The 26,035-nt window shown below is 45.1% G+C and overlaps 1 protein-coding gene across 3 annotated transcripts in view; it reads right to left on the reverse strand.

The window, feature by feature from the left end:
* Mbtps1 (membrane bound transcription factor peptidase, site 1) overlaps positions 1-26,035 on the reverse strand; it is a 52,129-nt gene that overhangs the window by 9,984 nt on the left and 16,110 nt on the right. For 2 of the 3 annotated variants that reach the window (XM_038312398.2, XM_038312397.2), the window contains exons 5-18: positions 25,818-25,928; positions 25,381-25,490; positions 21,972-22,088; positions 21,448-21,515; positions 17,348-17,450; positions 15,187-15,338; positions 12,882-13,043; positions 8,982-9,126; positions 6,176-6,364; positions 5,122-5,294; positions 3,788-3,903; positions 3,114-3,270; positions 2,326-2,450; positions 1,601-1,678 (exon numbers count right to left, since the gene is read on the reverse strand). In XM_038312398.2, the coding sequence (XP_038168326.1) occupies positions 1,601-1,678; positions 2,326-2,450; positions 3,114-3,270; positions 3,788-3,903; positions 5,122-5,294; positions 6,176-6,364; positions 8,982-9,126; positions 12,882-13,043; positions 15,187-15,338; positions 17,348-17,450; positions 21,448-21,515; positions 21,972-22,088; positions 25,381-25,490; positions 25,818-25,928 (1,806 nt within the window). The remainder of the gene's footprint in view (positions 1-1,600; positions 1,679-2,325; positions 2,451-3,113; positions 3,271-3,787; positions 3,904-5,121; positions 5,295-6,175; positions 6,365-8,981; positions 9,127-12,881; positions 13,044-15,186; positions 15,339-17,347; positions 17,451-21,447; positions 21,516-21,971; positions 22,089-25,380; positions 25,491-25,817; positions 25,929-26,035) is intronic. The other variant, XM_038312399.2, reaches the window with a different exon arrangement.

Raw genomic sequence — 26,035 nt, forward strand, 5'->3', positions numbered from 1 at the left:
TCTCTTTCTTTCTCTTTCTTTTTGGTGAAACTGGGGCTTGTTTGAACATAGGACTAGGTAAGCACTCGACTACTAAATTATACCCTCATCCCTTTCTTACTTCTGATCAGATGGGATGTCCTGCTATGTCACCCAGGCAGGCATCAAGCTTATGATTTTCCTGCCTCAATCGCTAACAGTAGTTAGGATGACAAGTCTGTGCCACCTTGTCAGCTTTGACAACAAGGCCTTTTCTGCTCTAACATGACATGTATTATCAACGTCCTACCTTTTATACCCAAAGACTATCCAATTTAACACCAAGCAGCTGAGTTTTTAGAATATATTAAAACACTAAATAAAGTATACATCATTAAATCTACTTTTGCCAAAACACTGAACTGTAGGAGGCTGCAAGCCAGCTAAGCGGCCACAACTTTTAGCCCCAGAAGTGGCAAGCCTATGAGAGCAGCATTTAGAAAGTACAAACTTATTACAGAGCTGGGCCAAGGGGCTGGCTTAAAATCACCTGGTGCTTAATGTGACCACAAACAGTTGAGAAACACTGTTTCATGGTTTCAACTGATAAAACTATCTCTCTATTACAGAAAAACAGCCACCTTGAAGGTGGTGCTGCTAGTTACTCTGAAGACAGGCCATCAGATTTTAGGAGGAAATGGCTCCACCAACACATGTTCACAAGCTGTCACAGGAGGCGTGTCAGTCTCCTGGCATTTACCACAGATGAGATATGTCCTACAGCTCAGAATCCCAGCTCTGGAGTGACAGCCATAAGAAGGTCCTGTCCTACTGTCCTGCACCTAACTTTCAGAACCAGAGGCGGCCTAGTATGTCCCTGTTCCACTCAGCAGGTGAGTTTTGTGCACTCAGCAGACTACCCATACTAGGGGCCTGGCCCAGACCTGAGGGATGTCAATGGCTGTAGGTAAACACAGACAAACAGCAATGCCCACTGGAAAGGAAGATGTTGTTGTTGTTTTGTTTTGCTTGTTTCTCTGTGTAACAACTCTGGCTGTCCTGGAACTATCTCTGTAGACCAGGCTGGCCTTGAACTCACATCTGCCTGCCTCTGCCTCCTGAGTGTTGGGATTGAAGGTGTGTGTCCCCACTACCTGGTAGCAAAAGATAAGTGTTTTTAAGAGGAGTCTTCATCAGGTTAAGAACTCTCAAATCCATCAAGACCATGCTATAGCAGAGCACACCAATCACAGAACAACCCTAAGACTGTGACCAAGACAATTTTGAGCCCTGACCTGGAGAAAACCCATTTCCTTTGCAGACTATACACACATATTCAAAATTATCAGCAAGAGTCTGCCATACTCATTTTGGAATCCTCCAGGGTCCATGCCACAGTATACAAATACTACTACAATGAGCTTTACCAGGAACCAGAGCAGATAGAAGGGAAGGCCTGGGACTGCTAGTGGCATTCCTAACACCCAACAAGCATGCAGAAGTGGGCTGTGAGGTACACACACGGATGCACCAAACACTGCTGAAGCAGACACTTGAAAACAGTGAAATGCACAGTAAATCTCTGGGGGAGGGAGAGGGGATAAAGGACACCAGAGGCCTGTGAACAGTACCCTTTCTTTACCTTGGTCCTTGAAAGTCTGTGTGATCACGACACCATCTTCTGGAAACTTGGCGATGCTGCAACCCGACGCATAATACACTGGAAAACAGTTGCTCACCATTAAGGAAGCAGAAATGCCCAACTCTCAACTCACTGACCCAGCATGCATTTCAGAGATGGTCTACATCACTTATATTTATTTTTAAAGATTTTTTTTTAACCCGAAGAGACAAATGGCTATTGCCTGCTGCACTTCAACTAGAAGTAACCACCTCAAACTTCAAGTAAAAAATGCTGGTGACATACAGTTTCTAAGAAATTTTTAAGAAACATACAAATAAACATTTTTTTTTCTGCCTGTTGGAAACAGGGTTTTGTTATATATCCCAGAGTGACTTCAAACACCTGGCTCAGGTTCTTGGCTCCCAAGTGCTAGGATTTACAGGCATGAGCCACCATGGCCAGTTTATGTGCAGAGTACCCAGGGCTTTGTGCAAGGTAGGCAAGCACTCTATCAAGTGAGCTACATGGCTCAGCTCTGATGGGACTGAACCTAGATCCTTGTACATGCAAGACAAGTGGCCACTGACCTACGGCCCCAGCCATAAATGTGGTTTTTGAAGACACTGATTAGGTCTTTCCAAACTACAGCTCATTTGAATCCCATCTCTTCTTCAAAAGCATGTAACTCAAACTCTCATCCTTCTGCCAACTGCATGCCTCTACACACAGACACAAAGCCTTACTGTCATGGTTTGCCAGGGAAAATTCTCCTTCATAAAGGCCGTCACTGAACCCCATGTTCCACACAGACAGCAGCTCGTTCAGAGCTGGGATGTTGGCTCCTCCAGTATCTGGCATCCACCACTGCCTGTAAAAGTGGCAGCAAGCACAGAGAAGGCAAGAATTAAAATCCTCCCATACACTTCCTCTTTCCCTGACAAAACATGGTATCTTCTGTCACAATCCAGTCCACACATACATACAAAAGTGTCAACTGAAACAAGCTGTTTGGTTTGAGAAATATATAAAACCTACTGCTCCAGTAAATGTGTAGAACACATTCAAGCTTTCTTTTATGAAATTAAAATCAGAACTTCACTGGCATCCAACCCAGACAAGTCGAGTCTAGATCTCGCCAGAACTAGAAGGAGGAGTAAGAGAGGTTCTGCCAAAGACAATCTGTAACACAACACAGCACTGACAGCACTCTAGCACTCAGCCTGAACTACACAGGTCTCTCTGAGGAACAGTTCCTTGGGTGGATGTCAGTTTTCTTACGTTCAGTCTGAAGGATGCAGGACAGAACAGCATCAAACAGAAACCAATGCACAGGTGTCTCAGCTCAGCAAGCAAAGACAATGACCCCCAACTATCATGGAGCCCAGAAACCTCTGTCTCCACAAGGAGCTTTCTTCACCCACAGTCCACTACCTACAAAGACCATCCCAAGTTAAGACAGTCACACAAGAGCATGCTAGGGGACTCTAACCCCAAAGCTATACCGCCATGCACATGCCAACTGCAACTGTACCTTGTGTTCTCATCGTAAAACTTCACTTTCCTCATAACAGAAGTGTTGTACCAGTCACTGAAGATGACAAGGGAGAGGCCATTGTCCACGTCCCTCCTCAGCTTGGCAATCTCCTCAGGGAAGTACTCTTCCTCACTGTCCACCATAAGCAAAGTGCCTGACGGAAGAAGTGCTACAGTCTGAGAACCGTCACATCTGAGTAGCAGAGGACAATTCAGAAGTGCCACCTCTCACTGGTGTCCCACCTAGGAGTGTGGGTGCCACCCTGCATCACTACAGAGGGAGGTGAGACACACACTGCCAGGGCCCAGCAAGTCACAAGGACCAGCTAACTGTACTCTTTGGTAAGCTCCTTCCACCAAACTTGAATTCAATCCCCAGGATCCATAAAAAGGAGAAAATTCTAAGTGGTAAAAATAGTAAAACAAACAAACAAACAAACAAACAAACAAACAAAAAGACCACAAATATCTCTGTGCACAACCAGTTCTGTACTCAGCTGAGAATTACAACCATCACGAGCATTGTGGAGAGCCTCATTCTCCACCTCCACTTGGTCACAGGGACTCTCCCAGGCTCCTTTTATTGGCCCATCAGTGAACACTGGGCCAATGTAGTGAACACTCAATACATGTACGCTGTGGGCTGAAAAACTGGCCAGCAAGGCTGCTCACCGTACTGTGTAGCGTCAAAGCATGTGAATGGGGCCCCGAGCACCTCCACGAAGTAACCCATGCTGCGCAGATGCTGGTACATGTCCCTGAAGTTGGTGTGGACATGGTCGCCATTCCTGAAAAGCAACAACCAGAGTGGTCAGATGACTACTCCCCACTGGTTACCAAAGGAGGCCAGAGCTGTCTCAGCCTTTCCAAGACTGAATCACTTGGTTAGACAAACAAAAAGAGAGCACAGCGGTGCAGATGACAAAGTGACGCAAAGACAAGGCTTAGGCCGTCCTGAGCAGTGCTTTAGAGTCCACATTAACTTGCTAGTAGCCACCTGCATGTGACAACCACCTCAGAGACACATACACTGTGTGCAGGTTAAGCACAAGATTCCCTATCACCTTGGTTGCTTTCCTTTCAAAACATGCTCAATTTCCCTGCACATCTACCTAAATGCTGGCAGAAAGATCCAGAGCTCATCTCCTTAGCCATGCCCACTTGACAGGCTCCTGCACAGGCCATGGCCTTGCCTGGTGTCAGCTTCCCCTATTCCTATCATATGTCTCTGATCGGAACCCACCACACTCCCTTTCAGGAAAATTTTACTTTACAACTCCATTTCTAGGGAATCTGATGCCCTTTTTGGCCTCTGCAGACAACAGGAATATAAGTGGTCCACAGAAATACATACATTTAAAACACCCATACATATAAAATCTTTAAAATAAATTTTAAAAAAGGCAAGGCCAACTTTGTAAGAATCTGGTCAAGCAGGGCATGGTGGCACATGCCTTTTAATCCCAGCACTCAGGAAGCAGAGGAAGGTAGATCTCTGAGATCAAGGCTACTCTGGTCTACAAATTCCAGGACAGCCAGGACTACACAGAGAAACACTGTATTGAAAAACAAAAAAAGAATCTTGCAACTTGATACTTTTCTCCCCCACATTTCACCATGGAGCCCATAGATAGACGTGGATGGACTGGAGTGAGCTGTGGAGAGGGCCTTCTTTCAGATGACCATGTTGGTCTACATATGACCAATGGAATGCAGAGAGGAAAAACTTGTCAAGAGAACAGGGACAACACCCAGGCCTCAGTCAGAGCCAAAGGAAGGCCACACGTGGGAGGACAGGAAGACAGCCTGACAGTGGGACTGAGCAGACTTGCCAGCTGACTCGGTGGTAGACAGGGAAATAAGACACAGAGTATGACGTCAGTTTCTGCTGCACAAGTGCATGTCCAGAGAAGTGGCTGTCCTCACAACACAGCTCGGCTCCCAAGAGTTGCAGGAGCGAGGACACAGCCCTACGGTGACAGGGCACAGGCAAAGCTGCCACTCACCAGTCTAAAGGATCATTCTTCATCCGCAAGTTGTCCCTGGGGAAGTAGCCTGGTGGGTAGCGGAGGTTGTGATACTGGTCCCAGAGGACTCTCTTGCTTCGAGGAGGGGTGGGAATGATCTTCACCTTAATTGGAAGCTTCACTGTGGAAGTATGTTCGGCACCATTTTTTGACTAAAAAAGAAAATGGAAAAAAAAAAAAAAACTTGAAATGCACCCCCTTTCTGAAAAACTCTCAGCTCACATTTTAAAACTTTTTTTCCCCTTTTTCCTCTTTCCTTTGTTTTTAGATAAGATCTCAAACTTAGGGTGCTGTAGAGATGGCTCAGTGGTTAAGAGCACTTGCTGTTCTTCCACAAAACTTGGGTTCAACTCCCAAAACCCACATGGCAGCTCACAGCTCTCTGTAACCTCAGTTTAAGGGGATCTGACACCCTACAAGGACATACTTGCATGCAGACAAAAAACCAATGCTCATTAAAAAACAAACAAAGAAACAAACAAAAACCCCTCAAACTCAAGATCTTTCTTAATTTCCAGATGCTGAAATTACATGCATCAGTACCATACTGTGCTTACAAAGGTTGTTCCTATTTACCAATCTAACCCACATAATTTAAATATAAGAATATATGACAATAACCTATGTCATGTGTTGCAATTAATTCTGGTCAAACTCAAGAGCTGACTTAAAATTCAGGTATCTTGTTCCTAAAAGCCACTAAAGCAGTGCAAGACCAACCCCATATTTGCTTCCTGGGAGACGAATTTCAGATGCACTAATTTTGATCTTGAAATTAGGCCCAAGAAGGTCCTGTCTGCTGTGAGACAGCAGCAGAGCATGAAGCACAGAGTGGGGTTTAAACACAGCTGCTCTGAAGGCCCTGGGCCACAGCTCATGGCTAATGAGGCTAATCCAGTCAACCTCAGTGGTCCATTAAATGGAGACCCTCAACACCGAGTCTCCCTCCCATCTCCTTCTCCTGGCAGGAAAGGTTTTTTTTTTTTTTTTTTTTTTTTTTTTTTTAAAAAGCTACTTTCTGGTGCACCCTTACTTCTGTCTCTGCTGGAGAAGCCACTGTGATCATGATGTGGCCCTGTGCGATGCCTTCCCAGGAAGCTGCCTTCTTGGTCACAGAAATGGAGATGGCCAGGTAGCCTGACCAAGGCCATAACACGGAGGAGTAGGAGAAGGCCACTTCAATGTTGTCTCCATTCTGTGGTAAATAGGGCCGCCACTCAGGCTGTAGGAAAAAGAAAACAGGCCAAGGGTGAAGTGAGCTGTAGGGGATGCAAGTGAGCTAGCCTGGTATTGAGGACTATTCCAGTGCACAGGGTAGATGGGAGTCTTGGACACAGATGTGATGCCAGCAGTCCGCAAGACCACCGCTATGGATATTCTACAAGGTTAAAAAAACTCCACCATCCCTAAGAAACTGGGTGCAACTGTTACGAGTTCCCCAAGAACTTGCATCAGATGAGGAGAAGTGACACAGAGACAGGACATCTCAGACCTGTCCTCAGAGCCACACCGACTAAAGCATCACAGATGCCAGCTGTCACCAACCAAATCGTGCAGCTAGCGAAGGGCACCTGGGGGAAGGATTGCGCACTGGCTGTAGACTGCCCTGTTGTATAATACACATACCCCACATGAGCCAAAAGAGGAGAGGGAGGCAGGCATGAAGAGATCACCTGGAAACCATACAGACCTAAGTCACTGACTCCCTCACAAGCCATAAAGCCCCAGAGTCAGGGCAACTGCCTAAGTGACTCAGCATAGCTAAAAAATAAATAAAGTTCCGGAAAAGAGGAGCCTGAGGACATAACACCACAAACCCCAGCTTTAATGACTACTCTTGGAAGCTACTGGTTGGCAACTAGAAAAACTGTTTTAACTCCCACCCGTCTCTTAAGCAACAAACATTAACTGATGAACAAACTTAATGCTTAATCCTAGAAACAAGAATTAGTATAAATATAAAACTGACTTTAATATACCTCTGTAGGGGTTTATAATTTTTGAAACGACAGAAAAAATAACAAAAGATGAAAATTCAACTATATCAAAATACAAAACTTTTACAGGTGTGGCCTAATAAAACAAGCACATTAAGTCATATCAAAGAACAAGAAACCTGGGAGTGGCACAGTGGGGGACTCTATAAAAACCATAGCAACAGCTATTTTTTCCACAATACAGAGACTGTAAGAGCAATAGGGGAAACTCAAACTCCAGTAAAAAGCAGGAAAGGAAACACAAAGGTAATTGGCACTGAGAGACGATAATCAGTAAACACACGTTGAGGTACCCAACCCCTGGGGTACCTTCACTAACCAGAGCACCTATCTCTCTAAAAGACACTCTCTCTCTCTCTCTCTCTCTCTCTCTCTCTCTCTCTCTCTCACACACACACACACACACACACACACACACACACAAACAGCAGCAGCAATATTGACACAATGGATATCACTCAGCCATAAAAAGGAGTAAATCACTGAATGATGCATGAGGAAACTTGAGAACATTTTCAGTGAGAAAAGCCAGTCATAGCAAGACACACACAAATCCTCTAGTATAGACTGGGCAGAGCAGCCAAACCAAGAGATGGAAAGCAGACTGAACCAGGTATGGCCTTTAATCCTCACATTTGGGAAGCAGAGGTAGGTGGATCTCTGTAAGTCTGAGGCCAGCCTGACTAGGGCAGTGATGGCTACACAGAGAGACAAATACAGAATGTATTTCTAATACAAAAAAGAAAAAGCAGACTGACAGCCACAGGGACCTGGGAGAGGAGACAGAGTAAATGCTGATGGGTGTCTTCAGGGGTGATGGAAATATTCTTGAATGTAATGTTGGTATAGTCATGTGAATACTAACACAACGGAAAAGAATCTCATGAAATACAAAACTGACATGGTACAGACATGGTACGGACGCCCCATAGACACCACAGCAGCAGCCTAGTAGATACAGCTCTCTTGGAGAGAATTTGGTGAACACACCAACAACTGTAGTACATTTACACCCTGACTCAAGATTCTCATCCAGGGACTGCAAGCTAAAGAAATAACTCAGAAGAAAACTTTGTATGCAACAGCAAAATATTTACATATAAAAGCCACACAACTGATCAAGCAAGAGCACAAGTAACCAAATGATAAGCCAGCACCCCATCATGCTGAGACACTGACAGTACACTGGTGTATTTCCATATGTTTACAGCAAAAAAACTGAAATAAATTCTTGCCCACTACACATGACAACATGACATACTGTTGCAATAAGGTCTGGTAAAGAAAATGTTTTAAACAACAGCTGGGTCCTGGAGGTGGAAGTCAGTCTTCTATGCTTCCCCCTCAACCCTTCATCACTGTGATGTCTTCCCAGTGAGTTGTTAGAAAATTATGAAAGTAAAATTCAAAACAAGGGACAGACTTCTAAACATGAAGGCCCATTCATGTTCACTAAGGAACAAAGTCATTTTCACCAGTCTAAAATGTTCTCTGACATTCAGCTGCCAAAGCCAGAGAATAAATTAAGGCCTCAACTTTTCTGTAGAGGAGCAGGTATGATTTTCTGTATGAGAAAGAGCTGTCCACCACCGCTCTGAAGCTTAAGCAGGTGAAAGCAGTACCCCTCCCACTTTCCAAGTCAGGGTCTCATTATGTAGCCCTGGCTGTCCTACAACTCACTCTGTAAACCAGGCTGGCCTTGAACTTAAGAGATCCACCTGCCTCTGCCTCCCAAGTGCTAGGACTAAAGGTGTGCACCACACCCGATTTAACCCTTTTTTAACTTCAGGAGGGATAACTGAAGTACAAAAGTCTGGGCCATGTCACACAGAGGAGTTTCACCTTATCCACAATTCTTCCTGTGACTCCCATGCCATTGAGGATGGTGACATTAACGATTGTTGGCATTCCTCCATAGTAGATGGGCTGGGAGCAGTAGGGCCACATGTAGGGACACTCAGTCAGGTCGATGTAGCTAGGACTCAAGCTGAAACAACGAAGAGAGTGTTAGTGTAGACAACATCAGAAAGCAATGGGGAAGCAGATAGCAAGTTGGGCATAGGTAGCACAGTGGAGCTGCATACTGTACGGCTGTCCTGGCTGGCCTTAGGAGTGTGCTCACTGTGCAGCTCCCTGAGGTAAGTAGGAAGCACCCCCACCTTCTTTAATCAGGGGCTCTGTCAGCTGCAAACCATGGACTGAAGTTGCAAGAGGCTTTCTTGGGCAGAAACACACCCATGTATTGATGCAGCCTGTTGCTTGATCAGACAGCTCTGTGAAACCCTGCCTTGGGGTTGGGCAAAAGGGGGAAGCATAGGAAGCCTAAGCCTGGATTCTTCCAGACTCCCTGCTCACCAGTGTCTTCCTCGCTTACAGCAGGGTCCCTCTGTATTCTTGCTCTGCTGTACCAGACACCCTCAGCTGAGACCCATAAAGTCTTGAGCAAAGTGCTGAGCCTGGAGAGGCCCGGCCTGGCTGCGATAGTACAGAAGTGCTGACACAATGATCCTGCACTTACTTTCATTGGTTGTGTCTAAAAGGCATTAGTGTGCGGTTAACACTATGCCTAGCAAGCACTGGTGTCAGAGATCTGTGCAGATGGGAAGACACACAGGAAATGGGTACAGCAGACACACTGTGGGCATATGGCTCTATTCCCTGCTTCGTTTACCTCATAATGGTACATTCATCTTGAACGTATGGGGCAAGCTGAATTACTAGGTAAAATCCTAACATTATCTTTGTGTACATGTTTTCATGTTCAAGAGCACATGTGGGAATGCATATGAACACAGAGGTCAACCTCAGATAGTGTTCCTCGGGATGGATGGATGTTCAACTTGTTTTGTGGGGTAGGGTGTCACACCAGAACCTGAGTCTCACAGATTCAGTTAGATTGACTGACCAGCAAGCTACAGGGATCTTCCTGATTCTATGAACGGGCCACTGCATTCAGCTTTTTCATATATACTCTGGGGATTGAATTGAAAGCACAGCAAGTACTTTACAGACTGGATCATTTCCTTAGCTTCACCAACATCTGTAAGGGTGTCCTGACTTCTATGGAAAACTCTAACCAACAGGTACGTACTACATTTAACCATTTCTTTTTTTCTTTCTTTCTTTTTTTGAGACAGGGTTTCTCTGTGAAACAGCCCTAGGTGTCCTGTAGACCTGGAACTCACAGAGATCCACCTGCCTCTGCCTCCCGAGTGCTAGGATTAAAGGTGTGCACCACCACCACCCGGCTACATTTAGCCATTTCTAATAAATACCACCTAGTCTTACTCCTGGGGACTGGTTGTATGGCTACTATTGTCTGAGTCGTAAAAGTATCTATACTCTATGAACAGTTAAAACCAACTACTGTGATTCAACTAAGAATTCATGAACAAGCACAATTCATTACCACCCCCCCCCACACACACACACACAAACCAAAAAAAACCCAGCACACCACGGCCAAACAATACAGTTTCAGACTCATGATTTGATGTCAGGAAGTCTAAACTACAGGCATCTTATCAATGCTGAACCAGTCTACAAAATTCTAAGCATGGTCTGAGTGTGAAACACTACAAAACCAATAACCAGAAATTCTTGTGATAAAACCTACACTGAGTCCCAAAGGCAGCACTGAATACAGTGAAGAAATACCGAGGAGCCACATGGGAGGCGACTGCCCCCAGACAAAGCTATCAGCACTATACTGGAGACATTACACAACCATCAACGAAGACCTTAAATTTTTAAGAAAGTTTTAATTATGTGTATGAGACTGTGTGTTGGTATGTGCACCAAGTGCAGGTGCCTGCAGAAGCTAGAGGCATCAGATCCCTCTGGAGCTGGAGTTACTAACAACTATCAGACACCCAATATGGATGCTGAGAACCACACTCAGGTCTTCATAAGAATACTACACACTCTTAAACACTGAGCCATGTCTCTAGCATCTCTGGTACCAAAAAAGGCTTAAGGGTTGGCAAGAAAGACAGATGTACCTCTGTTTTCAATTACATGATATGTTAGTATATCTGGAAAACTAGAGAATCAACAAGCAAACTGAATCAAGACATAATTCACAAGACAGCAGGATATTAAATTATAAGAATTACATCAACCAGCTAGAAGCTGTAACAAATGGGAAAAGCCTGGCAATAATGACAATAAAAAAGATTAAAACACTTAAACTTACTAAGCAATATGTGAGACCTACAGGAGTCTGTAAAATCTCTTGGGAGACACAAAACCTTGAGCAAATGGCACAGTAATTCTGAGCATGGTACAGCTATTGCGAACATGGCATAGCCATTATTAACAAATACTGGGACTAGAGAGATGTCTCAACAGTTAGAGCACCAGCTGTTCTTCTAGAGAATCCAAGTTTGGGTCCTAGCATCCACATGGCAACTAACAAAGGTCTGTAGGTCTGTAACTCCTGTTCCAGGGGTCGCAAACCTTCGTCTGGACCTCACAGAATTACACATAAGTGGTGGACAGGCATACATGCAGACAAAATACCCACCCACATAAGAGAATGGTTTTGCAAAGGACCCCAAGTTTGGTTTTCCATTCCCATGTCATACAGCTCACAACTGTCTACTAACTCGACTTTCAAGGGATTGGATGCCCTCTTCTGGCCTCTGTGGGAGCTGCACTCACATGTACAACATTCCCAATCCCCACAAACACAATTAAAGACACATTAAAACAAACCATTCCTCTTTGGCTGATTTAAGCTTGTAAACCAATAAAAATGCTATCAAGTTTTCTTATAAATGAGCCTATTCCTATGAAAGGCCACACAAAGAAAAAAACCTTCAAGAAGAGCCAAGAAGATGAACAAGAGACCAGCACTACAATACATTAAAACACAAATCAAAGCTCTCAAGAGATCAGAGTGGCAGTGACACATGGACAGAGCAGTGAACTGACATCGAGTCCAGAGAACAAAAGGACTGCAAGGGCCTGCGTGGGACCCAGTATGTTGGCATTCCAGCCTGGGCAGCTGGAGCTGGCGCCATTGAGATGCCAACATTAAGGAAAGCTGGGAGGAGAACTTCTGGGTTCTCAGTACTATTTGTGAAACTCTGATAAATCTAAAATTGTCTCAAAATAAAAGGCGAAAAAAAGTTTTGGTGAAAAATAGCCTCAGACCAATCATGAGAAAGCAGAAGATAAACCCATTGGAGACAATCTGCAATATAAGCAACTAGCTCTTTGCTCCAAGAGTCAAAGCATAAATGACAAAACACAAACTGCCAGGGGCCAGAGACCAGGTTAACAAATCACACTGCAGGGCCTGGAACCCCAACAGGAAAAAAAGACAAGGGTAAACGTAGTCTGAGTGGCTACGGAGACCTTATCTACAGAGCCAATGTTACACATGACTTTCCATAGTTGTATCAGTTCAGCTAAGCTATTATCCCTGACTCATCAGAGAAGCTATGCAAACAGTATATGACAATTCTATTTTTGCAAATTTTCTGCAAACCTAGGTTGTTTCAAAAGTGTTAAAAGAAATGGAAACCATTCTTTTGCCACATCCATTAAGGTTATATAGTGTCACTGTGTCAAGAGAAGCCAGGGTTTTTGCAGGCAGCACCTGGCAGAAGCAGCTCACAACCTTACAACTAAGCCTTAGTGTGGGGCCATCACTCCCGATGTTAGGCTATTATGTGCACAGGAGCTCCAAGGGCCTAGAATAAGAAAACCCTACTGAGGATGCCAGCACAGACCCACCTTGCCTGTGGTTTGTAGCTGCTGAGGATTTGATAGGCTCGCAGCAGATCCAGCTTGCCATGGCCTTGCTCAAACATGTTGACACCAGGAAGCCTCCGGGCTGATGCAATCAGAGCTTGTTTCACACTGGCAGGATTCACTAGCTCCCGATTCTGCACTGTGCTGGGGGAAGAGAAACAGTATTTGCTCACTTTTCTCTTAGTGGAAGATAAAAACCAAACTGCCTCCAATCTGCAAAAGGATGGAGCCTGCAGTATGTTTTATATCTAGCAGGACTTCCTGGTCCAGTGGAGCCATGAGATGAGAATACCATGACCTCAACGGGTCCTATGTCAGGCCTGACCACTCAATAAATCTCCACACAACTTTTCTCATCTGTGACTTTGTAGGCTCATGCCTATTTATACGAAATGCACGAATAATACAGTTTCCTGATAATCTAAATAAATTAGTCACACTGGTTACAGGAGGCAAAACCATCAAAGAGGTGCGGAGTCCCAAGAGAGGGACAGCAGCTGGCTGGGAGATGGAAAGGACCCAATGTGAGGTGAGCAGGAGGTGTAGGGAGTCCCAAGAGAGGGACAGCAGCTGGCTGGGAGATGGAAAGGACCCAATGTGAGGTGAGCAGGAGGTGTAGGGTGAAGGAGGACCATTGCCTCCAATGCCAGCCCTTGTTTTTGGTTTGGAATTTGGAGGCCTCAGGTCACTGTGAACATGCCATCATTAGACTGCACCTCAACACACCTTGTCTGGCCAGCTGGGCTCAATGTAACTCTGAAATGTTCATGTTTTCTTACCTGTGCGTCACATACAAGTAAGTTTTAGTGACTAGATTGTAGGAACATTTGGCAGGTAAAAATGGAAAACTTAAGTCTCCTACTTAGAACCCTAAATATTAACTAGTGATGGAGGTTGATCTGATAGGTAACCAGACAGTACAGACAGTGAGGTCAGCTCTTCATGAGGAATGAGTACTACTAGAAGTTACAGGTCAGTGGGCTCCACTTCCTCACTGAACAGCATCTTCCACACCACAGGCTCCTATAACCACAATGACATCTGATGTGAAGAGGTGAGGTAAAGGCTCCCTCAATGCTGAACCCGCCTGTGTTGAGAGCTGCTACTGGGAACGGCAAACACAGCCTACTTGCCTCCCACTCGCTTGGCAGAGACAGATGGACTCTACAGAGAAGTAGGAAGTCAGGCTTCCTGCTAACAATTATGTGATAGGAAAAACCAGACCAGTATTTTCTGTTTCTAGAATCCACAGCACTAGAAACAAAAACCTGTGCAGTTCCCTTTACTCAGGACTTATAGAAGTGTGAGTGAACCAGGCAAGTGCAAGACTGCCTTCCCTCTTCTGCTGCTTCACTGTGGAGGGAAGCAGGGCTTCCAGAAGGCACACACTTATTTCTGGGTAGTGCTGTCACTTTCAAAGACCTGGCTCTGACCTATAAGGGAAGATCAAGCAAGAGACAGACTGCTCCTGTCAACATTATTAATAACGTATACCAACATGAAATCTGCTTAATTATAAAATGAGCATAGAACACAAATTTCAACTATATAGAGGTTTGTGTGTTTGCATTATTACAATATAATACCTCAATAAAGAGCTCAACTATAGAAGGTGCAAGCCAAATGTCAGGAAATGCAAGCACTTCAGAGACATAACTAAGCAAAGGGGAGCGTGGCCCATCTGACCACATGCCAGGGGCATGCTTCAACACTGTCCTACCACATTTTAGAAACTGCTTCTAGTTTCATCACCTGCAGGAGGAAGGGCCGAGGACTAAGCTCCACTCCAACTACAGATGAGATTCAACACGACAGAATGCGTGGCACAGACACTCGTCAGTCATCAAGGAAAGTGGCTGGCTGTCAGGACCTAAGTGGCTTCACAGCTCCTTAGCTAAGAGCACGGAAACAAAATGTAAGGTGATGACTATAACTTGCTTCACAGCAGAAACCAGCTATTCTCTGTGTCCCATGATATTGTGCTATAGATGGTAAATCTGCACAGAACTTACTTAATAAGAAAAAAATATGTCTTGCTAAGGAAATGGAGGGTTCAGCAAGGAAACTTGCATACTTCATGTCCTTGCCTGACATACACATACTGCAAGAACGAAGTCCAGCCTATCACACAAACTTATCTCCATCGCGGAGCCATAGAGGGCAATAGATATGGGCCCCTCAGGGCTTTCTGGTTTACTCCAGCTTCCAGCTAGCACACAGAGGGACTCCTGCCTCCTGTGGGAAATTAGGGAGCAGAGGAAGCAAAGGTCAGCTGTATAATACTCACCTTACTAACAAGGTGACAGCCCCAGCAACCACTGGGGAAGCGACACTGGTCCCCGAGAGTGCCCGGCAGCCCCCTTTCACACCGGAACCCCGCACTCCGGCACCATAGGTGACAATGTCAGGTTTCACACGACCATAGCCTCCTGGTAGTTCCTACGAACAAGGGTAGCTTGGTTTCTTATCACATCTATAGCCCTTAGCCATGGAGGGTTATGTGTGAATAAAACCAGTTAGATTTAAACAGTCATCTTCTCGAGAAGATGCTGGTTTGAGTCTGAAATACACTGTGACCTGAAAACAAGCTTTGGTGAAAAGACAGAAAATGAAAAAGTTTTAGTATGCTTTATAATACTAAAATTAGCCAGGTAGGGGGCTGGAGAGATGGCTCAGTGGTTAAGAGCATTGCCTGCTCTTTCAAAGGTCCTGAGTTCAATTCCCGGCAACCACATGGTGGCTCACAACCATCTGTAATGAGGCCTGGTGCCCTCTTCAGGCCTGCAGGCATATATTGTATACACAATAAATAAAATAAACATTAAAAAAAATTAGCCAGGTAGTGAGGGTATATGCCTTTATCCCAGTACCTGGGAGACAGAGGTGGTTGGATCTCTGTGAGTTTGAGGACAGCCTGGTCTATAAAGCAAGGTCCACAACAGTTAGAGCTGCACAGAGAAATGCTGTCTTGAAAACAATCAAAAAGTATAGTATTAAAATAACAAAGAAAAACATTTTGCTGATATTTTAATAATTGCTCAGATCAGAAAGCAGTCACTGACTTGTCACTGCGGGAACCAGCAGCCTGCTCTGCCTTCTGGTAATCTAAGCAACATCAGAGACTTAGGGAAACTAAAACCGAAAAATATTTACAAGTGTCTTCATAAGAGAAACCAGCATGTAGTTATGACTTGCTGTTTCAAAGAGTAAGGCACCACAGAGGACGGGCATGCCTGCAGACGGCACTCCTTCAAGTCCCTAAAAAGTGGGCCCATACAAAAAATACAAAAGAATTTTAAACCAATTTTCTCTCCCCAACCCCCTGCCGCAGCTTCTCTCTGTATCTCTAGACATGGTTTTGCTAGGTAGCCCAGACTAGACTTGAACTTATTTGTGATCTTTTATTCTAGTCTTCTCAGTGCTGGGATTACAAGTATGTGCCACCATGCCTGGCCAAGAACTTACTATATTCTGTTGAGAAAAAGTGACCTAACCTATTTCAAATGAAAACCTTTCTCAGGCAATCAGTCACAAAAGGAGTGTATAAGAACAAGCAAAGGGTGAAGACACCATTGGCCACAGCGCCACAGAGTTCTCGGTAGCCACTGAGGCCAAGGACGTGGCACCACGTACAGTGGTAAGGCACTTCCCCAGGGAGCTACAGACTGATGTTGACATGAGAAAGGTGTGAATCTTTCTGGGTCCTTCTTGAGATCTCCCAGAGCTTAGCACAAATTAGAGCGATGAGACCTGACCTGACCCCATAAAACACTATGAGCAGGTGCTCCCCAGACACCTCCTGAAGGTTAACACAACGGGGCGGTGCTCTGAGGGAACATCTAATTCTGAACCACACTGAAGAAAAGGAGAGTGATGTGATGCACAATCAAATCCCATGCAGCTCAGTCACTAACCTGATACCGATGAATCACTAACACAAGAGAGGGTAAACGCAGTGACGCTGTCGGCAGGATGGACATGGACACTAACTATTCTTACTGGGCTTTCATTTTCACTTTAATGCTAAGGATGGAACCTGAGGTCTGGCACTTGGCAGCCAGTGTTCTCCCATCATCCTCAGAACTGACTTCTTAAGACCAAAGATAAATCTGAGCTTGTAATGAGGAGAGTTGCTGTCTTTCTCCTATTTTTTGACAACTGAGCCCAATTCACCTACATGTGAGCTTCTGAAGACTAGAACTGGGAAATGTCCCTCAGAATCCCCCTGAATCTTCAAGGCAACTCAACTCACTGAATTAAGGTGGTTAACACCAAAGGAGCCTGATGTGTGTTGCTGCTGCTGCTGGGGTATGTAGGTGTGTGGCTGGGTATTTGTGTGCACATACCACAGCCTGGGCTACTTCTCTGCCTGTGCACTGACAAACACATGTCAGGGCTATAGATCAAAGACTCTGTGAGTCACATTAGGCTAATACAGAAAAGCATACCCAGGTAGTCATTCCCCTGGAAGAAAAGCGGGCGATGTTATCTTCAAAGTCAATGCCACCCACTCCAATCACATCCATCTGATCAGCAGGGTTATTCAGAGTGCTAAATTGAGACATACAAAAGAAAAAAGAGAAAAGGGGGGAGGGAGAAAAATAATTTAAAATGAATAATTCAAACCAGGTCAGGCAGTTCCAGAAAAATCCAAGGCCATATCTTAGGTTCTTCTGCACAAGATGTGTACAGCTTTGATGGAAGGCTGCTCCTCAGGGCTGTCCTGTGAAATGCCACAGTGCTGCACGTTCAAGCTGTACCTCTCATATGGAAGGCCATTTGTTTCTCTCTCTTTGCCACCTAACTCATGGACGGGCCCATTTGAGGATTTCTCCTCCCTGGAGTCCCTGGATCTGTCCTGACGATGGACTTCTCCAGAGCACACATCGGTTTCTCACTCACCTACACGTTCTCACACCATGCTGGACTTGATTATTTCGCCTTTCACCAGAACAGACACTACCTAAGATAGTCCAGATCCATGGTTGTGTTGCCACAGTTAGACCAACAGTATGCATGCCACTTTTTCAAGAGAACGTGAAGACAGCTACCATCACTGTGCAATCTTGAGCCCTAAGATGACAGACATATGCCAGGACCTCATGGCAGTAGATCTGCACAAAAAGCTATAGTAAAACAACTGACAAAAAAAGTTTAGGTCACAGCCAGACATGGTGGTGCACGCCTTTTAACTCCAGCACTCAAGAGGCAGAGGCAGGTAGAGGCCAGCCTGGTCTATACAGTGAATTATGGGCCAGCTAGAGCTGTCTAAAAAGATTTATATTACAAAGTCAAAATGAAGCTGGCTGGAAAGCAGGCACACTTAAGAGCTTCACACATGACAGCTCTGCTCCAAGAACCCTGATAATGCAAATCACAACTGATTCCCAGGGGTTTCAGGGATATGCAGCAAGATTCTAGAGCATGAGTTTTCAGAGGCTCAAAGTTCACTAAGTCAATGCTACTCTGTAACCAAGTAGCCACTCAGAGGCAGCAGAAAGCTTCTCACCCAGTGATGCTGCAAGTCTGCACATTTCCATGAAGGTAAGGAACAGAGGCCAACAAAAGCACATGGCACAGCAGGATCTCCTACTGAAGTCAGCTGAGAATCGCCACTTCCTATCTCCCTCAGTGTGTTAATCCCTAAATCTCAACCCTTAAAAAAATAATGAGGCACTAAGAGGGCCTGGCCAGGAAATAAAGAAGCCCTGTTAGGACTGAAAAGGAGGGTGACTCCAGCTGTAAACTAACTTTCGTAAGTCTCAGGGCTAAGAGTGCACAATCCAGAGCTCCTGGTAAAGAAAGCAGGGGCTGCCCACCTCACTTCCAGGGCACACTCCATCCTCTGACTAGCAACGGGAGCACTCCTCCCATGCCAAGCTGTAAAATGGTAACTTCATGAACTAGGACACAGGGACGGGCCACTTGCCACTGTTGCAGAGAGAGAAGATGCCCAGGTCCATGAGTTCTGTGAGCACATCAGCAAGCCCACACGGTCATTCCACAAGATTTTCCTTCTCATCTATACTAATTTCACAACTCACAGATCAGAAGTTCCCTTAACAGCAGCAGTGGTTCAGAAAGGGCCTGTGTGATAAGGCAGTCAGGATGACAGAATAGCATAATAAAGGACAGACAGTATCAACAGGAGGATCAGCAGCAGGGACAGTAGAGAGAACCTTCAATTGTTTCTACTGGAGACACAGGTGGGAATCAGATCCAAGGAGGATGTGCATGGGTTAAAAAGTTCTGACAAAGAGCAGGCAAACTGTCATGGTGCAAATCAGGTGCCACACCTGTTTCTGTACACATAGCTTTAGTAGGACATGGCCAAGCTTGTCCATTTCCCCATCTTCCTGCTGCTTTCTCATCACCTCTGCGATGAGACCATCTGACCACAAAGCCTACACTATTTACTCTCTGACCTCTGAGGAAATTTGCCAATCCCAGCTAGACTATCAAACAACAATGTGTATTTGCCCATTAGGCACATCTGTCTGCTAGAAAACTGCTGCAATACTGGCTTGCACAGCAATAAAACAGACCAAAGGAAAGAAGCAGCGGCTGCCAGTCAGGGCTCTCCTTGTGTGTCAGCATCACCTGCACAGCACCTGAAGAGCAGGCTCAGGACCCTGGGACAAAAAGTAAGGCTAGGGCTCAAAATGGAAGGTGCTCAGCCTGGATAAGCCCCATCACACCTGTCTGGTCAGGCCTAAGGTTCCACTCCTGTCCATGCTGAAACAGTCAGGGTAAGGAAGTCTAAAGACAGGAAGAGGGTCCAGGAAACCGACAACCCAGGTGATTCTGATTTGACTGGGGCTGTCAAAAATGAGAAAAGTGGCATCAGGGAGAACACATCAAAAGAAAACAAGAGGAGCAGACACCAGATGCCCCAAGAGCTGGTGTCTGCTACAGAAAAGGTACTTAGGGCCGTTCATGCCACTTAACATTTTATGAATTACAGCACATCAAGAACTGTGGACCTTTAAAAGGGACGGTGTGTACATCAGGCTGCACTATAGGACTGACACATTAACACCAACTTCACATCACTGACCTTGTCCTATGCTCTGGATGCTTTGTCCTCCAGACAGCCTGTCCTCCCTCAGCAAGAGCACCAAATGCAATATGAACAAACAAATGTATATACACAGCTGTACACAGGCATGTAAGTCACATCCCCCGGCATCTTCTCTTTTCTCTGAGGTCACCTTATACCCTTGGTTCCAGTACTGAACTGCACCCATCCTGAGTAGTCTGTGGCTGAGGGTAACAAGCATTCTACAACAGAAATGTGCCCAGAGATTGCTTACGAATGTCGTCTATAGAAGGCAAGCCAGAGCTATAGGGAGAGAACTGAGACCCCGGGTGTTTTTGTTTGTTTATTGGGTTTTTAAAAGAGGGTCTGTCTACATAACCTTGGATGTCCTGGAACTTACTACGTAGACCAGGCTGGCCTCAAACTCACAGAGATCCACTAGCCTGGGATTAAAAGTATGTGTCACCACACCCAGCAGGCTGAATTTTTCAGTGGGGAGTGTTTCATTATTACACACTGCTTTAATTTCCAAGAACCGACATATGGCACACCTTGACTCTATCTTCTGACCTTATCAACCCCAATGGCACCATCTAAGTTTGCATCAGGCACTCAGGACATGAGTCTCACTGTGTTTACACTCGCTCTTTGGGGACAGGCAGACATTCATCCATTTACCTCTTAATCAATGTGCTACACAGTCTTGAAAAATACTCAGAACTCACTTGTCCCTAACAGACCCACTACCCTAATTATTGTCTTGTTTTCTTTGAAGTAGGGTCTTACATAGTCCAGGCTGAACTTGAACACCTGATCCTCCTGCCTCCCAAGTACTGGGATTACAGGTATATGACACTATGCCCAGCCTCCTGATTAACTTTTGTGTTTGTGTGTAGGACATATGTACATTTTAGTACATGTGGGTATGTATGTAGATATACATGCTTACATGTGTTGTGGAGATGAGGAGCAACACTGAGGGTCTTCCTCCAATGTTCTCTAACTTATTTTCTGAAGCAGGGCTTCTCACTGAACCACAGTTCACCAACTGGTTAGACTAGCTGGCCAGCAAGCCCTAAGGATCATCCTCTCTTCATTCCTAGTGCTAGTGCTAGGAGTAATAGGTGCATGCAGCCACACCTGGCTTTTTGTTTAAGTGCTGGGAATCCAAATTTAGTTCCTCATGCTGACGTGGCAAGCACTTTGTTAACTGAGCCATCTCCCCAGATCCATTCTATTTTGAGGGGAGGAGAAGGGCAGAATAGAACTTTCAGGCCTCTAAACTACAGCTAAGTTTTCGATTAACATAAAAAAAGATTGGCTTCCATTTACAATTGTTGAAGCAGGTGATAAGGACTAAGGGGTCATTGTGAATTTTTTTATTTTAATTAAAAATTAACAAACTTTAGACAGATATAAACAAGGACACATACAAAGACACACAAACTAAAGACTCAGTTACTTCAGGGGACTAAGAATCCTTCAGGTTAACCTACTGGAATTACTTACCCATAAAGAGGTCCGTCATTGCCGATAGCAGAAACCATGATTACATTGTTAGCTGTTAATTCCCACACCTACAAAATAACCAAGAATTTGGTTAGCACTACTATCAACAAGTCACTGTCCCAGAAACTCTGGAACTTCTTCAAGTATGCCCAAGAAAGGAGCCCCCTCTAAGGCAGTGGGAGGCTCAGTGGGATGGACAATCGGGACAGTTTTGGAGGACAACCCCATGAACCTGGGGCTGGCCCATGCAAAGCACATTAGCCCAGAGGCCAGGCTCTGGAAAACAGAATGCAGGTTTAAAAGAAAGGCATCAAGGCACCAGGGAAGCAGCAATGCTCCTTAAAAATACCTGCTCCCAGGCCACTAGCACACTGGGTTGCAACATGCAGGTTTCTGAAGTTCATGCCATTAATCATCTGTTTCACAAAGGTGGTATTTCCTCAGCAGAATGACGTACACCTCAGGATATAAAAGCACAGTAGTTGTCACACAACATACCGTCCTTGCATGGTGAGTTGACCAACCTTATCAACAAAGGGATGATCCATGAAGTCAGGACCGCCAATGCTAAGGTTTAGAACGTCAATCTTCTTTAGGATGGCATAGTTGAAGGCGTCCAAAAACCAAGATGTGTAAGACACCTGGTTAAATCGAAACAGTCCTCTGAGGGTCTTGGCAGAAGTGTAAAGAGCTGTGACAGCTCTCGTTTCTAAGGACAAGCATTCTCTTCAAAGCATGGGGACAAATCCCAAGTAAAAATGCTTTAGAATGTAAACATTATACCCACAAACTAAGTCCTCTAACTAGACCCAAGGAAGGACTCTGCTGTATGCTGTGTCTCCCCTCAGAGGGTAACAGGCAACTGTCTACCTTATAGCATGCCTTCTAGGACCAACCTGAGCTTCTTACTGCCCTTATAAAGGACCCGTTCTAAGACACTGTCACGTCAATCATTTCCAAAGTTTAAGGCATCTGTCTAACACCCTTCATTTCTAAAAGACTGCAGGACAAACAGGAGCAACAACGGTCGCATCATAGTATCATACCACCGATGTTCTGCTTTCCTTATGTTATGTAAATGAAACTGTTTTTCAAAATACTACTTCTGTCATTTGTTTGCTTAGATACAAGCTAAGCCAGACATAGTGGCTCACAACTGTAATCCAGGCATTAAGCAGCTGCAGCAGGAGGACTCCCATGAGTCTGAGGCCAGCCTGGGCTACATAGTGAGTTCCAGACTAGACTAGGGCTACAGAATAAGACACTGTCACAAAAGCAAAAACCAACCAACCAACCAACAACAAAAACACAAAACCAAGTTCACAGTGGGCATAGTGCGGTAAGAAAGAGTATTTTGAAAGCCTTCTTTAAAAAGTTAAACTGTATGCTGACATGCAAAAGAAATCCTATGAGGCAACATAAGAAGCAAAGAACACTCCCCACAGGGAGGTTGGAGAGTGAGCTGAAAGCCACTGGAAGGAACAGGTGTCATCACTGTGCTTCTTTTTGATGTGCTAAAGCTCAAAAATCAAATTTAAAAATAAGGGTTGGGGTGTTGGAGAGATGGATCAGAGGTCATGAGCACTGGCTGCACTTCCAGAGGTCTTGAGGTCGATGCCCAGCAACCACATAGTGGTTCACAACCATCTGTAATGAGATCTGGTGCCCTCTTCTGGCATACGGGCATACATGCAGGCAGAACACTACATACACAATAAATAAATCTCAAAACAAACAAAGAAACAAAGAAACAAATAGATATATAAGAGCTGAAGAGACAGTTCCCTGGAGTTACCACTAGGGTCAACTGTAAACTTGAAGACTCTAGGAACAACTGGGAGATGGGCCTCTGGCCATGCCTGGGGTGGGGGTTATCTTGGTTATATTAATTCCCATGGGAAAACCCATTTCAACTGTGTGTGGGTCCACAGGGCAGGACACTCAGGGGAAAGAGCACAGCACTAGTTTGCATTCACTGCTCTTCTGCTTTGTGACTGTGGATCCTGTGACCAGCTGCCTCAAAGTTCCTGCCACCCAGAGTCCTGAACACAAGGAACAAAACCTTCAGCTGTGAGCTAGAATCAATTCTCCATTAAGTTGCGTTTGACAGAATATTTTGTCACAGCAACTGGAAAAAAATTAAGCAGGTCAAGAGCTTACTATGCAAATATGAAAGAGTCTGATGCACACATAAAAATCTATATGTGGTAGCACATGCTTGAAATCTCAGAAGTAAGGGAGGCAGATCGCTGGGGCTTTTCTGCCACTCAGACTAGCCTAATGGGCAAGTCCCAGTTGTTTGAACATAAGCTTACACATTTTTTTCTTTTTCTTTTTTTGGTTTTTCGAGACAGGGTTTCTCTGCAGCTTTTTTAGAGCCTGTCCTGGAACTAGCTCTTGTAGACCAGGCTGGCCTCGAACTCACAGAGATCCGCCTGCCTCTGCCTCCCGAGTGCTGGGATTAAAGGCGTGCGCCACCACCGCCCGGCAAGCTTACACATTTAAGCTGAATCCAATAGCCTGAATCAGGCCAGGCCTCCCTGCAACTCTCTCTAGAAAAAAGTTAAGCAATCTACACTGTGACTTGATAGTTCTCTATTTATGGTAGCAAGCTCTTTGCCTTGCATGTTACACTGAACTAAATCACATGATCTGAAACTTACTGCCAGCCTGATAACTTCTTCGTTCTTGGGATGTACTAATTATGCAAGTGCTCAGAAGCTTGCGTTCTTTTTTTTTTTTTTTGGTGGGGGGGATTTTCAAGACAGGGTTTCTCTGTGTAACAAACAGTCCTAGATGTCCTGGAGCTAACAGACCAGGCTGGCCTCGAATTCACAGAGATTCACCTGCTCTGCCTTCCAAGTGCTGGATTAAAGGCGAGTGTCACCACAGCCAAAGAGGTTCCTCTGACCTCCCCCTGGTAGTGATCTTCCCCTCTTTCTTTTTCTCTTAGTCTCACTCTTAACAGAACTGCTCTCTTTCCTTCTCAGGTCCCATAAGCTTAGATCTCCATATACTGTACTGGATGTCTAATGTTCTCTCTCACACAGTAAGGACCTCTCTCTTAATGAATGGCATCTTATGAAGGAACTAATTTCCTGGACCAACTGCTGCTGCTCTTCTTTCTCTTTATCTAGTACCAATGAGAGATCCTGTCTCAAGAAACATGTAGAAGTCAAGAGTGGTAATGCAGGTCTTTAATCCCAGCACTCAGGAGGCTGAGTTCATGAGTTTGAGAGCAGACTGGTCTATACAATAAGCTTCAGGCCAGCCAAAGAAAGACAGTGAGACCCTGCCTCAAAAACAAAACAAACAAACAAAAAACCCCAAGGTGGATGGTGTTCAGGCTGACATAGCCTCCACACATGAGTATCACAACTAAAACATACACACACACACACACACACACCACACACACACACACACACAGAGAGAGAGAGAGAGAGAGAGAGAGAGAGAGAGAGAGAGAGAGAGAGAGAGAGAGAGCGCGCGCAGCCTCTTCGTTTCCAGATGAAATGAGGAACAAAGCAGCAAACTTAGGTGCTAGAATACTAATACAGAGGTCAGTAACACAAGTCCTCATTCTCTAGCAGTGGGAACTAAATGGGAGTGGGGGTGGGACAGTATGTGTATCATGAACTATGCCATCAGTCCATCTTGGAAGACCAAGACCATAGCCTAGAGGGTTCAGGCAAGCCTGATTGTGAAGAACAAACAGATCAACAAACCAAGTGGCCTTGGAGGAAGGTCAGTCAGCAGGACTGCGGTGGGCTGATGAATGCAGTATTGAGGGAAGGACACACAGAAGACAAGACAGTGTGAGACAATAAGAAAGGTTGTTACTCCAGTGTGCATTTGCAGTGGCTACACAATGGTACTTTCTGTCAGACCTCAGCCCTGATCATCACGTTTCAAGGCCCCTCAAACACCTACCTGATTGTTGGTAAAGACCCTGAAGATGTGCAGTTCTGCATCTGGGGCAAATCCCTGGCACTCCCTCATGCTGGCAATCACACCTGCAACAAATGTGCCATGACCCAGCCCTGCAGCCACAAGAAAAGAAGTCCTGTGAGACATCTGAGAATGCACAATGAGGTACAACACTCAAAACCATGACCATACACTCCTGGTCTTGAAAATACATGAGCAGCCTCTGCTGTGGTATGCCCCTCATATTCCCGACACCACTGTTCTGACTCTCCTTTGAGGTCAACTCCGCAGGCAACCTTTCTCAGCAGCTACCTCCTTCTTTCCAAGCCTCTACTTCGGCAAAGCTTCTTAGTACTTGGGCTTGACTGTGAAACCACAAGCCAACTCACAAATACTGGCCTCCAGACCAAAAGCCCTGCCCTCATTTGACTGGAACCTACCATCATCCAGGGTCCGCTCATTGGTCCAGTTGGTTCTCTCCTTCACATTCTTGAAGTGTGGATGCTTCTCACTGAGCCCAGTATCAAAAACAGCAACCCTGACATTAGCACCTTATTCCAAAAAGAGAAAACAGCAAACAGTCATATTGGGAGAAATAATCTTTCTTGATTTCTACCCATAAAACTCCTCTGAGGGAGCCACATAAACAGAAAATCAA

The sequence above is a fragment of the Arvicola amphibius genome, chromosome 15, assembly GCF_903992535.2.
Source record: "Arvicola amphibius chromosome 15, mArvAmp1.2, whole genome shotgun sequence".
Classification (NCBI taxonomy): domain Eukaryota; kingdom Metazoa; phylum Chordata; class Mammalia; order Rodentia; family Cricetidae; genus Arvicola; species Arvicola amphibius.